Source organism: Perca fluviatilis, chromosome 12 (assembly GCF_010015445.1).
Source record: "Perca fluviatilis chromosome 12, GENO_Pfluv_1.0, whole genome shotgun sequence".
Classification (NCBI taxonomy): domain Eukaryota; kingdom Metazoa; phylum Chordata; class Actinopteri; order Perciformes; family Percidae; genus Perca; species Perca fluviatilis.
The window spans coordinates 37,173,357-37,189,391 of NC_053123.1; the positions used below are offsets into that span (position 1 = coordinate 37,173,357).

A 16,035-nucleotide genomic window follows, 5' to 3' on the forward strand; every position below is an offset into this window, starting at 1 on the left:
GATTACCTCCGCTGTCTGAAAACTCCTGTTTTCTGAACGATATTTGACACATCGACGTACTATGTGAAGGCATTTCATCATCTGCTGTCTTAGTGTGTAATCCCCTGTGTCTTCTTGCTAATAACAACTTTCGTATTCTCTGAGGTGATTTTCGACCGTTTTCGACGCATTTATTTTGACATTCTGAACTACCGCGGAAATGTCGAAGCGTCCCATTCAAAGCGAAATCACGTTGTCAGGAATTGTCATCAGCCAATGAGATTACGCATTTAGCGCTAAATCCCCCCTTTTACTTTCACGATTGGTTGCTGATGAAAAGGAAATGACCATATTTGGATCCAACATCATTGTAGAGGAGAGAGCGAGCTTTCCAACGGTATATGTGATGACAGGGTGCAGACAGCGATCGCGGAGCAGCGGGAAGATTTAGAACGCCAACTTTTGTTGAATTTAGGAGAAATCTACCGATGCTAACAGACAAAGTATAGTAAAATAAAGACCTAAATGTGTATTTTTTCACCACATGTCTGAAAGAAGACATGTTATTAAACACAAATAGCCAAAAATCTCAAAATTGACCAGTGAAAAAAAAAACGATGTTTTTGCCTGCCGTGTCTCGCCTTAAAGGTTAGTCAGCCAGAAAGATGATTGTGCCATAATTGTGGCCTGAAAAGCTGAAATGTTGACTCAATATCTTATAATTTCCCTGCAGAACATTAATTTTTATCACTTCAAAATTTTAGAACTCCTTTGATCATTTTGCAACGTCTGTTAACCCGAGATCAGAAAGACAACATTAGCCTACATTAATGTCGAACATTCAGATAGAAACTCTGAATTAACTTAGTAAACTTGTTATATAACAGATGAAACTGCATTAATGCGGTCAGACAAACAGACTCGGAGCACCAGAGCTGACGACAGAGTCAGAGGAGGACAGAAAGCACTTGTTGGCAGTTAAGGTGGAATGGCTGTTAAGGTGAAACGGCTGTTAAGGTGGAATGGCTGTTAAGGTGGAATGGCTGTTAAGGTGGAATGGTTGTTAAGGTGGAATGGCTGTTAAGGTGGAATGGCTGTTAAGGTGGAATGGCTGTTAAGGTGGAATGGCTGTTAAGGTGAAACGGCTGTTAAGGTGGAATGGTTGTTAAGGTGGAATGGTTGTTAAGGTGGAATGGTTGTTAAGATGGAAAGTTGTGGAAACATGGAGTCTGGTTCCAGTAAAGGCAGAGTGGTGAGAGCAGGAGAGTTCAGAAATTCAAAGATCCACAGAAAAGGAAAATGATCTGGAGTTGTCTGCACCCTGTGAAGAAAGGAAGAGATAAACCTTTATTTATATAGACTGATGTTAAACAAACGGATCACCAATATTCAGGGTTTCAACATTACATACTAACATATAATCGCATCAGGAAGCTTCCAAACCTTAAGGACGGGACAAGGGGGCCAAAAGATTTCATTTTTCTATTTTTTATTGTACTTTTTGTTTTAAAGTTTCACCAGATTAAAAAAATAGGTAACATTTATATTAAAAGGTATAATTTTTCAAATTTTCATGAAATTTTCAAATTTTGATTCTATTTATGGTCTCCGTGGAACTGAGGCCTGAACTATGAAACAGAGTCTGACGTTAGCGATGTAACTTCAGGTTTGACCCTGGGTTGTCCGTGTTATGGCGATGGTTCATGTCTTCCCGAGATGGTTAGAGGGGAGGGCAGCGAGATATATTTTGCGTTCATTTGTTGTGGGACACATAGGAAAAAACAAGTTTTAGAGTTTTGAAACAAGATTTTGGTGTTGACTTGCTGACATCATCAACCAGATGGTTTATTAAAGCTAAGAAACTTTTAATTAATGCATATTAAAGTGTGCTCTTTACTCTGCTGCCAGAAGACTTGTCCATGTTTGTGATTGGACACTAACAATGCAAACCCTTTCATGTGAACTAGCCTGGTTGGTGACCGAGTTGATAACCACGGCGTGTGATCGCTTAGCGTGGCTGCCGGTTGTTAGCGTTAGTGAAGCCAGATGACGAGAAGATATCCTGGGTATGTAGAACTGACTTGGTAGGACAGGCCTCTGTTGTGGTTGATGTTGTGTTACTGCTGCTGTTGTTGTTGTTGCTGAGTTTGTTGTGACTCACCTGTAGCTTACTTGCTTTGGCTCTGATGGGGTTGTTGTTGTTGAGTTTGCTGCGGTTGTTGAGGTGGTTTCTGTCGGGGGGAGTGATGGCGTGGACTGGACGCCAACCCCCCTCCTCGGACAGCCGTTCTGATGGACGGAGAGGAGGACGGGTGCTGATGATGCTGATGTCCGGCTCTGATTGGCTTGGCTACATGGAGACAGGTAAGTCAGCTGTCAGTGTTGGCTTCTCCAAACATGTACTCGATTCATCTGACACATCAAACTGCTGCTGGATTCTCCTCTGAGGATCACAACAACTCATCTGGGACCAGCACCACCATCAGGACACAAACTAAAATCCTTAAAGGTCCCCAGAGGATAGACCCTTTACATTGTTATTCCTGATCTCTCCTACAGCGCCACCCTCAGGTTAGATCTGACTCATCAGTATGTTTAGTTAAACGTTTCCTCACCTATCTGAGCAAAGTGTCCTCTCCTGGAGACATTCTTGGAGCGTACAGCCTCTTTGATGCGGTCCACTTCCTGTTGGTAGCGTTTGCGGTCCCTCATGGCCGACTCCTTGGCGTCTCTCAAGGCGGCTTCCAGAGCTTTCACTCGCTCCGCTGTGGCCCGCAGACGCTTCTCCAGCTTAGGCAGCTCACAGCGAAGGTCAGCGTTATCCCGCACCAGCTGACGAACACACCGAGTTATTACACTGAGACTTTTAGGTCTTGTTCTCAGACAAAAGCAAAGCCTAACTGTACTTCAAATGTTAACAAACTAAACTACTAAATGTTCTCCTCTCATCCATAAATAGTCATGAATCTTTAAAAGTACTTATTTTCCAGTATGAATTAAGTGGATGTGAGTTGAAGCAGCTGCACTGTAAATGTTTGACCGATCAGCGACGGTTATGCCTGAGAACCCCACCCCAAAGGTTTGTGTACTTTTAGAAAGTACTACCCTCCATCAGGGGCTGTGGGGGTAAGAAATTCCTGAAAAAAACTAAATGTAGACCCTTGTCCCTCCAGCGAAACGCAGCAAGATCCTCAGAAGGTTCCTAGTTCTGGGAAACGCTCCTGCGTTCGACAGGAAGCTCATGGTGGGCAGGTCTGAGTGAACAGGTGTGAATGTTTCCGGTGTTGTTTTCACTGACCTGTTTGTGGACCTTGCTGAGCTGCTCTAGGTTATTTTCCAAAAAGATGATCCTCTGTCTCTGAGCCAGACTGCCACCGGCCTCGTCGCAGTCGTTTTCTGCACTCTGTTTAAAGAAGAAAAAGAAAACCTTAAAGCTGATGTTCAGGTTTATGACTGAACCCAGAGTGACATCCACCAAACATCTTACGATCCTTTAACTCCTTTAAACGTCTCACAAACTGACTCTGCTAAAGCCTTTGTTTTACATGTAGACACCTGTCAAAGTGTCAGGATGCACCACTGTCCTGTTTCCCACCGCCAACAAACATCAGCTCTGTAGAGAAGCAGGAATCACACCTTGACAGCTGGAACACCTGCACGGTGACCTTTGGATATTTGGTCCTTTGGATGGTTGTTCTGAAGCTAAACACTTTTACTGATTTTTTTAGATCGTGTTCTCTGTGAAGTTTTGTACATTTTGTTATTGATGGATTTAGCACTGAAACTCTGGAAAGAAGTTCTGACTGATGGTTTTCTTACATTCGTGACTCGAGTACCGAGGTCCTGGATGAAGACTTTCCGAAGGTTGTTCAGTGTCTGCAGCTCTTTGGCCTGTTAGAGGAAACCCAATAAATCATCTGATCTCATATGTGTCGCTGCTGTAGCTCAAAACTAAACTCATCCACGTACCACAGTCTCCTCCAGACCCTTCAGGTCCTCTTTGGCTTGTTCTCTCTTCTCATTCAGAAACCTGGATTACACAAACAGAGGCTGAGTTTAATAAAACAACATGACGCACATTATCCTTTTCACCAAATGTGAATGGATGCTTGTTTTCTTTTTAAAAGGTGTTTTTAGACCACCTTTTACACCTCAGCCAATAGGAAAAAGCTTTTTGAGATATTTAAACTTTTCTTTAATTTCTAGTGTTTCCCCTCAGGATTGTCTGTATTGAATTGAAATAAAAACGTGTGTATGGAAACACACTTAATGAGCATGGGAAATGTGAGGATGTTTGTGTAAAAGCAGCAGAGTTGAGTCTACGGTGAGCACAACGGGACAAACTTACACTAGTTTCTGGAGTTTCTGGTCTTTGTTCTGATCCTCAGCTTTCAGTTTGTCAAAGTCGGACTGAAGCTTCCTGTTCTCGAGCTGCAGAGCCTGATTCACACTGAAATAACACAGACAACACATTTATTCAAACTCCATTACTGACCCCGCTTTGTACAATCTACAATCAACAATTAAGGTCATCAAAGTAAAAAATGCATAACTAAAATGAGACTACAAAAGGCTTTACTTTTTGTTGACAGAAACAATCAAAGGACTTAAACGTGACAACAACGTGAAAAAACTAAAACTAAATCATAATCACGTCAATCCCCTGTGTTTAATTAATAAAGAGATAACATACTCTTTGAGTTGGTCGACATGTCTCTGCTTGTGCTCGATCTCGTCTCGGAGACGACTCAGCTGTTTGGAATGAACTTCTCTGTGGTTCTCCATCTGTTCCTCCAGGGTTCTCTACAACACACAGCAGGAACAGTTTCAGGTCACATGTCTCTGAAGGTGGTTGATCACACTCCTTTCTGTCTGTCTTTTGAACTTTTAAACAGAAGAACTCTGGTGTGTGATTTGGTTGACTGATCAAAAACAATGATGATTATGATGATGATGATGTTTACCTTCATCTCGACAGCATCCTTCAGTCTGCTCATGTGTTCTTTCTCTTTGTCCATGACCGTCACCTCATGCATTTGATCTGTGGTCGGACACACACACACACACACACACACACACACACACACATTCAGAAAGACACACACACACACATTCAGACACACACAATTTGTATGTTATTTATAAGTTTGAAACCGATATTTGATCACCAATTGTCTCAAATGTGTTGAACTGTTTGATGTCAACGGACAGCCAATCAGAGAGCAGTGTTTCCTGTAAAAATGGTGACAATGTCAGAGAGCAGTGTTTCCTGTAACCACGGTGACAGTGTCTAACCTTGAGCGTGCAGTTTGGCGATCTCCTCCATCAGAGCGTCCTGACTCTCCTCCAGCTTCCTCTTCTTCTGCTCCAACTTCTGCAGGTCGTCTGTCAGAGACGAGATCTTCGCCTGAAGCTGAAACAAACAACACACACACACACACACACACACACACATATATATATATATATATATATATATATATATATATATATATATTTAGAGTTAGAGTTAGGTCATTTGCATAATGTATTAATATTTCCTCTTGCTAACATTGGATATGTACACAGTTAAAAGCCATATTTATCATTAGGAACATTGGTTTCTGTTAGCTGATGTTAGCTTCTCTGTCCGGGGACAGAAACAGGTCTGGATCATTCTCCTGATGTGTCCATCTGAAACATAACATGTTAGTGTCAGAATGTTCTGGAGATATGTGGCTGGTGAAGAATGGCTCCAATATTTACTTGATGACTACTAGGGCTGGTACGGTTCACAAAACCCACGGTTCAGTTCATATCACAGTTTTAGGGTCACGGTTTTCGGTTCTGTACGGTTCTTGTTATTTTTTCTTTTAATCTTTAACACTCCAGAAATATACTTCAGCATATGATATATAGCTTAATTATCCACAATGTAGGATACAGTATTAAATAATGATATAGTTATATAATTTAATCATGCACAAACTGAATATGACTTGACTTTAAGCACATTATTAAGATCATCTCTGAGGAAAGCTAGGTGAGATTTTGCTACAGCAAGAGGGAAGACTGATGATTTCAGCATGATTTTCATTTATTTGGCAAAAAAAGGAGAATGTGTATCGCCATCTACAGGAACTTATGTGCCTTTTTAGCACATGAAGATTGAAATATTACAGAATATCAACTGAAATAACTTGCATTTATCAAACTAAGTCAGAATACGTTAAACATAAAAACAGTTTACATTGTTAGTTCATTTCCTATCCTGGGCTGGGACACACAGTCATACGGTTTGATAAAGTATTTATTGGACTAATCATTGCACTTACAATAACAACCGTAGCTGTCAGGCCCTCCTCCCCTCCTCCAGGCTACATTGCGCATGCGTCGAACTGTGCGGCACACACACGTTCCGAACCGAGACAAGCAGTCCGAGCGGTTTGGATGTTTTTTCATGAACCGTACCACCCCTAATGACTACGGGGAGAAAAAAATCATCGCTCATAATCTGCGTTCACGTTCACTTCTCCCGTTGGAATCAATACGCTGAGGACCTGCTGCTGGTCTCCTAAAGAGACAGTACACACAGGAAGTCCCTCTGAAACAGGAAGTTCCTCTGAGTCTCTGGTTGAGTCTGTTACCTAGGAGACAGCTGTGATTAACTTTAGTCTGTTACCTGGGAGACGGGTTGAGTCTGTTACCTGGGAGACGAGCAGCTGGCAGCTGTTGAGCTCGGTCTCGTTGGCCTCCATCCTGCAGATGTTCTCCGTCAGGTTGGTGTCCAGCTGTTTGCTGCGGGTCACCAGAGATTTGACCTCAGACTTGAGTTTACTGATGTAGAGACGAGCTGTGGTGAACTCCTCTTCCATCACTCCGCTCGTCTCCGTCATCTGAGGACAGACAGAGACATGCTGACAGGGTTAGAGACATGCTGACAGGTTAGAGACATGCTGACAGGTCTCCGTCATCTGAAGACAGACAGAGACATGTTGACAGGGTTAGAGACATGTTGACAGGGTTAGAGACATGCTGACAGGATTAGAGACATGTTGACAGGGTTAGAGACATGTTGACAGGGTTAGAGCCATGTTGACAGGATTAGAGACATGTTGACAGGGTTAGAGACATGTTGACAGGGTTAGAGACATGCTGACAGAGTTAGAGACATGTTGACAGGGTTAGAGACATGCTGACAGAGTTAGAGACATGTTGACAGAGTTAGAGACATGCTGACAGAGTTAGAGACATGCTGACAGGATTAGAGACATGTTGACAGGATTAGAGACATGTTGACAGGGTTAGAGACATGCTGACAGGATTAGAGACATGTTGACAGGGTTAGAGACATGCTGACAGGATTAGAGACATGTTGACAGGGTTAGAGACATGCTGACAGGGTTAGAGACATGCTGACAGGGTTAGAGACATGTTGACAGGATTAGAGACATGTTGACAGGGTTAGAGACATGTTGACAGGATTAGAGACATGTTGACAGGGTTAGAGACATGTTGACAGGGTTAGAGACATGTTGACAGGATTAGAGACATGCTGACAGGTCTCCGTCATCTGAAGACAGACAGAGACATGCTGACCGGTCCACAGTTTTTAGAGAAAATGATCAAGAAAATAATGGGCACATTGATCAATAATGGAAATAATGGTCAGTTAATGCATTCAATTATTCATTCAGTCATCAACAGACAACATTATCGTATACATAAGCAACAGAAGATTCATATTTTTCTGTAATTCAACGTTTTACCAAGAGAAGTGTTGAAGGCCTGCACACATTTAGGAGTCAGCACACAGGCCGCCATGTAAAGTGAGTATGATGTGTGAACTGTGAACAGGAGAAGAGTTTAAGTCTTACAGCTTTGAGCTCGGTGGTGCTGAGGACGCTGCCGATGTCACTGAGGTCTCTGAGCAGCAGACTGACGATCTCTGCAGACCTTTTCTTCTGATGAGAACTGACCTCCTGCAGTGTAGAAAACTCCCTCTGAACCGCCTCCAGACGCACCTGCAGACACCGGACAGAACAAGAGCTGATGGCTCCGAAACATACACAGCTCAGACAGAGGAAGAGGATCCTACCATTCTACTGTCTAAATATACAACCATCCAACTATCCAATCATCCAAACTATCAGACCATCCAACTATCCAACCGTCCAACTATCAAACCATCCAACTATCCAATCATCCAAACTATCAAACCATCCAACTATCCAATCATCCAAACTATCAAACCATCCAACTATCCAACCGTCCAACTATCAAACCATCCAACTATCCAACCGTCCAACTATCAAACCATCCAACTATCCAACCGTCCAACTATCAAACCATCCAACTATCCAACCGTCCAACTATCAAACCATCCAACTATCAAACCATCCAACTATCCAATCATCCAAACTATCAAACCATCCAACTATCCAACCGTCCAACTATCCAACCATCCAACTATCAAACCATCCAAACTATCAAACCATCCAACTATCCAATCATCCAAACTATCAAACCATCCAACTATCCAACTGTCCAACTATCCAACCATCCAACTATCAAACCATCCAACTATCCAACTTTCTATCAATCTATCCATCTTACTACTATCAACCATCAACTATCTTCAAACCATCCACTATCACCTCCAACTATCAAACCATCCAACTATCCAATCATCCAAACTATCAAACCATCCAACTATCCAACTGTCCAACTATCCAACATCCAACTATCAAACCATCCAACTATCCAACCATCCAACTATCATCATCAACTATCCACATCCAACTATCACCATCCAACATCCAACCATCCAACTATCCAACCATCCAACTATCCAACCGTCCAACTATCAAACCATCCAACTATCCAATCATCCAAACTATCAAACCATCCAACTATCCAACCGTCCAACTATCAAACCATCAACTATCAACTACTATCAATCATCAAACTATCCAACCATCAACTATCAAATCAACTATCATCATCCAAATATCCTCCTATCAACTATATCACTATCAACCATCAACTATCATTCAACTATCCAACCATCCAACTATCAAACCATCCAACTATCCAACCATCCAACTATCCAATCATCCAAACTATCAAACCATCCAACTATCCAACCATCCAACTATCCAACCGTCCAACTATCAAACCATCCAACTATCCAATCATCCAAACTATCAAACCATCCAACTATCCAACCGTCCAACTATCAAACCATCCAACTATCCAACCATCCAACTATCCAATCATCAAAACTATCCAACCATCCAACTATCAAACCATCCAACTATCCAATCATCCAAACTATCAAACCATCCAACTATCAAACCATCCAACTATCCAATCATCCAAACTATCAAACCATCAAACCATCCAACTATCCAATTATCCAAACTATCAAACCATCAAACCATCCAACTATCAAACCATCCAACTATCCAATCATCCAAACTATCAAACCATCAAACCATCCAACTATCAAACCATCCAACTATCCAATCATCCAAACTATCAAACCATCAAACCATCCAACTATCCAACCATCCAACTATCCAACCATCCAACTATCAAACCATCCAACTATCAAACCATCCAACTATCCAACCGTCCAACTATCAAACCATCCAACTATCCAACCGTCCAACTATCCAACCATCCAACTATCCAACCATCAAAACTATCAAACCATCCAACTATCCAACCATCCAACTATCAAACCATCCAACTATCCAACCGTCCAACTATCAAACCATCCAACTATCCAACCGTCCAACTATCCAACCATCCAACTATCCAATCATCAACTATCAAACCATCCAACTATCCAACCATCCAACTATCCAATCATCAAAACTATCCAACCATCCAACCATCCAACTATATAACCGTCCAACCGTCCAGCCATCCAACTGCCCAACTACTCAACTATCCAACCGGCCAACTACCTTTTTTTTCCCGTGAACTTACCGTTTTGTGTGCGAGCTCGTCGTTCAGCTGCTCGTTGCAGTGGTTCTTGGTCTCCACCTCTTGGCTCTTGTGGTCATAGTTGACGGCAAGCTCCTCCAGTGCCTGCAGCACCTCCTTCACCTCCTCTTTGGCCGAGTCGCTGTCCCTGTGCAGCCGCGACAGCTCCTCCTGCACACGCTCGTAGTCCTGTCGGCCGGATGCCAGCAGCTGATGAAGGGAGGAAAGATGTTACATCGATAGACGTTAGATCCACAGAACTACAGCACAGGTTAGGGTTAGGGTTAACATGTGTAAGCATGTGTTAGCATGTGTAAGCATGTGTAAGCATGTGTTAACATGTGTTAGCACGTTATCTACAGAACTACAGCAGAGGTTTGGATTAGGGTTAACATATGTTAGCATGTGTAAGCATGTGTTAACATGTGTTAGCACGTTATCTACAGAACTACAGCAGAGGTTTGGATTAGGGTTAACATATGTTAGCATGTGTTAGCACGTTATCTACAGAACTACAGCAGAGGTTGGATTAGGGTTAACATATGTTAGCATGTGTTAGCATGTTATCTAGAGAACTACAGCACAGGTTTGGGTTAGGGTTAACATGTGTTAGCATGTGTTAGCACGTTCTCTACAGAACTACAGCAGAGGTTTGTTGTGACTCACCTCGTCCTGCTCTATCAGCTGCTGTTTGAGTTTCTCGGCCGTCTGACTGTGATGGTTGATCTCATCGTCCTGAAACATGAGTCAGCAGATTCTTATTGTTTCACAGACTCAAAGAGAGCAGAGGGGTGTGAACTGGTGCAGGGAGGACTCACCTTGTCGTCCAGCTGGTGGTACAGGTCAGTGATGAGCGTCTCGTACTGCGTCTTCTCTTCATCCAACAGAGGAACAGGGGGCGGGGCAGAGCTGTCAATCACTGCTGCCGCCTCGCTGCTGCTGCTCTTTTTGTTTCTGCTGCTCAGCTGCTCCTCCACAGGTACAGCCTCACCTGGAGAGGTTAACAGAGGTTAAACTTTAGAACAAATGTCCTTTGACGTTCCTCTGACAACCAGAGAAATCCATCTAACTGCTTTAATTCCTCTGGAAACTGAGAGCTGTCAGCAGCTGATCTGTAAAGCCCAGTTCAAACCAAAGATTCACTATGAGACGAAAGCATTTTAGAATGTTGCACGAAAGGTTTCAGCAGTCTGAAACAGCCCATCAGCTGAACAAGTCTCCAGAGGCTGGTTTTAGGACGTCATTTTTTTCTGTTTACCTTTCCTCCAGCGTTTCAGCTCGTTCTCAAGTTTCTGGATCACGATATTCAGACTCCTGTTCTTATCTTTCTCCTTCTCGTACTTCTTCTTCCACTCCTCAGCCGTCAGCTCCAGGTTAACAGACACAGTGTTCTTTATGGTTTTAGCTCTGAAACCCCAAAACAACACAGGAAGTGGTTTTAACAAACACTCAGAGACCACTGTGCTGTCTGCTGGACAGGGACGTGCACAGGTACAGGCTAATGTTGCCGGGCAACAGCCCGTTATCCCTGATTAGCTGAGTTCCCCTCTGGAGAAAAACCCTAAGTCTTTATTTTTCCTATTTTCTTGTAGTACGTTTTATGACAGTAACAGTCAATAAACAATATGTGGTTGCATGAAATATAGGCTACTTCTAATTAAAATACGTTAGTTGGAAATTATCCACAACAACAACCCATTTCAGGCACATTAAAGTTCTTCTCTTTAGCACATCCAGTGGACATTTGTTTCTCAAAACTCTGGCAGAATAAAGGCTACCTGACAATACGTATTTGTGGCGCTGCAAAAACGTGGCCAGAGGTATGTACATCCCAGGTTACAAACATGGCCTCCATCAGCAGGTTCAAACATGTAGGGACTGATTTCCTCCTCTGAGGCATTTTAATGAGTTCAGGCACAGGCTTTTCACAATAAGAGAATCCTTTATGAAACCGAAAAACAAATGGCAAAGATGGGATTTGAACTCATGACCTTCATCCAACTGATCTCAGGACTCTAAAAGATCATCTCAGTATTTCAATTAAGGTTACACTTCACAGTGTCGGTTCACATCTGTGAAGCAAGCTTCAGGTTATTTCATGGATAGATACATGTGTTACACTATATTAAAGGCTATTGATTGGTTAGCACTTATGTATTGGAAAGTGTTAAAAGGTTTTTGAATGATTATCTGCATGTTTAAGATGTTTTCAGGGACAAAAGAAGGAAAAGACCAAGGTAGGTCTCTGCAGGTTGATGAAGGGGATGTTTCTTATTTCTCAGCCCAGGAATGTGTTTCTGTACCGTACCTCTGTCCGAACATGAGGGTGGACTTGGTTTCAGCCTCGTTGTAAACTGAAGGAGAACAGCAGATGATGATGGTGGTTCGACAGTTTCCTCCCAGAGAGTCCTGCAGGATTCGAGTCATCTTACTGTCTCTGTACGGGACGTGGGTTTTCTGCAAACACAACCAATAACATATAGATAAGACAAAATAAGATAAAAAGCTATGGACAAATAAACTCAAAGTTATATTACTGTGGACTGCACTGGCTTTCTGTGAAACTACAAACTCACCGTTCCTTCACTCAGAGCAGCAATGACGTTCCCCAGAGCAGAAAGAGACTTGTTGATGTTCTTGGCTTCGTCCAACACGGAGCCTTCTGCTCCTGTTTTACTCACCTGAACACAAACAGAAACATCTGCGTCATCTTCACACGCTAGTTATGAAATCAATTTCATTTTTTCCCATCAAAATTAAGAAGAATTACTGAAACAGATCAACAGTGAGTTTCTGAATGGCTCTGGTTCTGGAAGTGTTATTATCTCCTCTGACCTTTCATTAAATCTTGATATATATAGGGTTTAAAGTCTGGAACCAAGCCAATCAGCTATGACACCAATCTAGATCATAAAACATTTGATTCGTTGCAAAAAACATTTTGAAAACAACAAATAAGTCAAAGAAACAAGACTGTACATAAACTATCAGAGACTTTAGTTCAAGGTTTTGGTAAATATATCAATGGCAACAGTGAGTTGGACCAATCATATATGTCGCTGTTACGCTTACGATTGTGGGTAGTGTAGTTCTTTTCCATGACTTGGTGAATCAACCTGTTTTTGTTAAAACCAGGTTGATTTCATACAGACTTGTGTCTTCTACAGGGGCAGAAACCTCGGATGGTTTAGACTTGATGGATAATAATCTAAATCTTTATGGAGAAAATGCACGGACTTTTACTCCCAGAACAACACTGTTGAGCTTGATTTTGTTCATTAATAATCAGTACTCTATTTTTAGTTTCTAAGAATCTGTTTTTATCTATCAGCTCATATTTATATTAGTTTATTTTTATAGTTAGATAACTGCCAGAGTGCAGCTGTCTGGATCTTTCTGAGCTTCTGGAAACAGCAGCGCTGCCTGACCCTTGTGTAATTAATGTGCTGTTAGTGATGTGACCATTAAAATAAATGATAATATAAATAAAGAGCGTGTTGGAGAAGTAGACCTTCTCGCTGCCGGCCAGGTCGACCAGGTAAAGCTTCCCCGACAGTTTGAGCTCCGTCTCCACGTTCTCCTGCTTGATGTTGATCAGGAAAATGCTGTGGCTGCGAGAGCTGTGCTCGTTCATGTCTGCAGGAAGAACCAACATGAAATATACATCTTAATCTCTGAATACTGAAACGGGAAACATTATTAGTTGAGTTCAGTCCTATTTTCTCCCTCGAGAGGACATTTGATACAGAAAACAGTCAAATATTTGTAAGTCTGTTCATTAAAGTATCAATCCTTTTGACTGGACGCCGTGATAAAGTGCTGCTGACTAGAGCAGGCAAGGTTGAGTGGAAATGAAATGTTTTTATTGCACTTGATACAAAGGAAAGTTTAAACCCCTTGCTTTTTACTCAAACTGTATCTCTGCCCAGAAGAGAGAAGAACCGATAACTCCATGAAACATTAAAGGTCAGAAAATGTAGAGGGATCACTTTCTCCGTTAGTATTTCATATGTTGTGTTCATGAGTCTCTCCTGAATGAACTAGTAGCAGTATTAGAAGTAAAATCCTTTACACAGCGGGGGTGAGAGGAATAAACCACACAAAGAGACAGTGAGAGACTGACTGGTGACGGCGACGTGTCGGTTTGCTTTTCCCTCGTCAATGACATCCATCACCTCGTCAGGACTGGAAACAAAACGCTCCGTGCAGCCCTGACAGGAAACAGGAAACACAACAAAGTATCAGAGTGATGTTACTGTAGGACTGACACTATCAGCAACTAAATTCTTTAATATAAGAGATACTTTATTCTTTAATAATGATTTAAGAGTAGATACCTTGACAAAAGGAACTCTGTTTTTGTCTTCGTGGACCGCCAGGTTTGTCTTCGACACTGAAACATGAATCAGTCAGATTGTATTCATCAACATATACTGTAAATCTTAAATATGGTCTGTATGATCCTCACCATCCAGGAGGTCTCTGATCTTATCCAGATAGATTTCAAAATATGAGACCTGCAGAGAAAAACAGATTCACACAGACAGGGTTCAGTATGTCTTAGATACAGTAAAACTCAGTGTAACTGAAATATATTCCTGGAATATGTTCTGCTTCAGAGTCATAGAAGACATTAGAGAAATGTTTTCACACTAAACCAAACTTAATGAGTAAAAATCATGAATCCCTCTAGATCTCCAGAAGATGAACTGAACTCAGACCTGGAACCTGAATGGGATCATTTTAAACTCCAGCTGAAACTGCTTTTAAAGAGCGAGCATTCATGAATATGCTGCTCTCGGTTTTATCCTGATTTAGTCTGTATTTGTTTGTCTGTGTTTGTTGAGTTTTAAGTTTTGTTGTGATTGTTGTAAATGATGTATCTATTGTTGTGTTTGTGTTGTGTTCTGTCTTTAATGTAAGTGTTTTTGTGAAGAGCAGCCGGTGACCAGTGAACATATGGAAAGCAGCAGGTCAGTGAACGCCTCGCTGGTTTCTGACGCTGACAGAGTCTCTGCAGGACGGCTGACCACAGATCAGATCTGAGAAACACACTGAGGCTACAACACTATCTGAGTCTGCAATATAAAACAGGATGTTTCAAATGTTTGAAGCCTTTAAATCTTTGTGTGATTGAGTTCATTACAGCTGACATTAAAATAAATACAAGTTTTAATCCACACTGGAACTGATTTAATGTGGCGTTGTGTGATCTGTTCCTCAATTTATCAACATTCATGGTGATGAGGGGCCGAGAAGCCAAGCTGCCAGTATTATTCTTCTTCCTAAGAAATCCATGTTCCCATTAATGAAAACTCACCAAACTTAGTCCAGTCCTAGGCCAAAATCAAAAACTTAATTTATTACAGAAGATTAAAATTCAGCATTTTCATGTAGACCTGTCCAGTGTCTACTAAATGTTGGAAGGCCACTTCTGACCTCAACCAGATAATCGCTCCCTAAGATCAGCACCTGCCGACAGCATCAAAGGTCCTGAGTTCGAGCCCCGGTGTTAGATGCTATATCTAATCAGGCATTGTGGTGTGGACAGCTGCCCTGCATATTTTAAACGTGTCTCTGTATTAACACCCCTGATTCAGATGAACAATCAGCCCAGTTCCTGTTTAGTCAGTAAATTACAGGCATCTATATGTTGTCTAGACAAGAATTAACTAGTTATTCATTTTTACAGTATTTTAAATTAACATTTGCATTGAAATTCCATTGACCTTGATTGATTTAATAACATAAATTACAGACCTTACTTGACAATATACACAAATTCTCAGAATATTTCCCGTGATTAATACATTTCTGAACGTCTTATCTATCGAAGCCAATAGCTTGCTGAGATCAGCACTTACCTGCCTGTTCCCTGCCCTGGTGTTACCTTCAGACCCAGGTGTGGTGAGTTCAAGCCCCTAGAGTTACACAGTGACCATCTTATAATGATGATGAAATGATCAGCTCATTAGTTTGGGTCCTAGTTTACCAAGGAGAGGCTGTAGCTCAACAAGGTTCATGTTGGTTTTTAAAGTGAGAAGTTGAGAGTTTGAATCCCCTACACACCATCAACTCTTACTC

The 16,035-nt window shown here is 41.8% G+C and overlaps 1 protein-coding gene across 1 annotated transcript in view; it reads right to left on the reverse strand.

Annotated features, from left to right (window-relative positions):
* Window positions 1-235: 235 nt before the first annotated feature.
* The window catches only part of kif5c (kinesin family member 5C), a 25,816-nt gene continuing 10,016 nt past the window's right edge, over window positions 236-16,035 (reverse strand). Inside the window, exons 5-26 of the mRNA XM_039818379.1 lie at window positions 14,420-14,468; window positions 14,289-14,344; window positions 14,075-14,162; window positions 13,463-13,587; window positions 12,528-12,632; window positions 12,260-12,408; window positions 11,210-11,358; window positions 10,770-10,942; window positions 10,618-10,686; window positions 9,955-10,161; window positions 7,836-7,982; window positions 6,666-6,854; window positions 5,275-5,392; window positions 4,944-5,020; window positions 4,673-4,782; window positions 4,328-4,429; window positions 3,949-4,009; window positions 3,799-3,870; window positions 3,278-3,382; window positions 2,595-2,811; window positions 2,141-2,329; window positions 236-1,300 (exon numbers count right to left, since the gene is read on the reverse strand). Coding sequence (XP_039674313.1) covers window positions 2,148-2,329; window positions 2,595-2,811; window positions 3,278-3,382; window positions 3,799-3,870; window positions 3,949-4,009; window positions 4,328-4,429; window positions 4,673-4,782; window positions 4,944-5,020; window positions 5,275-5,392; window positions 6,666-6,854; window positions 7,836-7,982; window positions 9,955-10,161; window positions 10,618-10,686; window positions 10,770-10,942; window positions 11,210-11,358; window positions 12,260-12,408; window positions 12,528-12,632; window positions 13,463-13,587; window positions 14,075-14,162; window positions 14,289-14,344; window positions 14,420-14,468 — 2,550 coding nt within the window. The 3' untranslated portion in view covers window positions 236-1,300; window positions 2,141-2,147. The remainder of the gene's footprint in view (window positions 1,301-2,140; window positions 2,330-2,594; window positions 2,812-3,277; window positions 3,383-3,798; window positions 3,871-3,948; window positions 4,010-4,327; window positions 4,430-4,672; window positions 4,783-4,943; window positions 5,021-5,274; window positions 5,393-6,665; window positions 6,855-7,835; window positions 7,983-9,954; window positions 10,162-10,617; window positions 10,687-10,769; window positions 10,943-11,209; window positions 11,359-12,259; window positions 12,409-12,527; window positions 12,633-13,462; window positions 13,588-14,074; window positions 14,163-14,288; window positions 14,345-14,419; window positions 14,469-16,035) is intronic.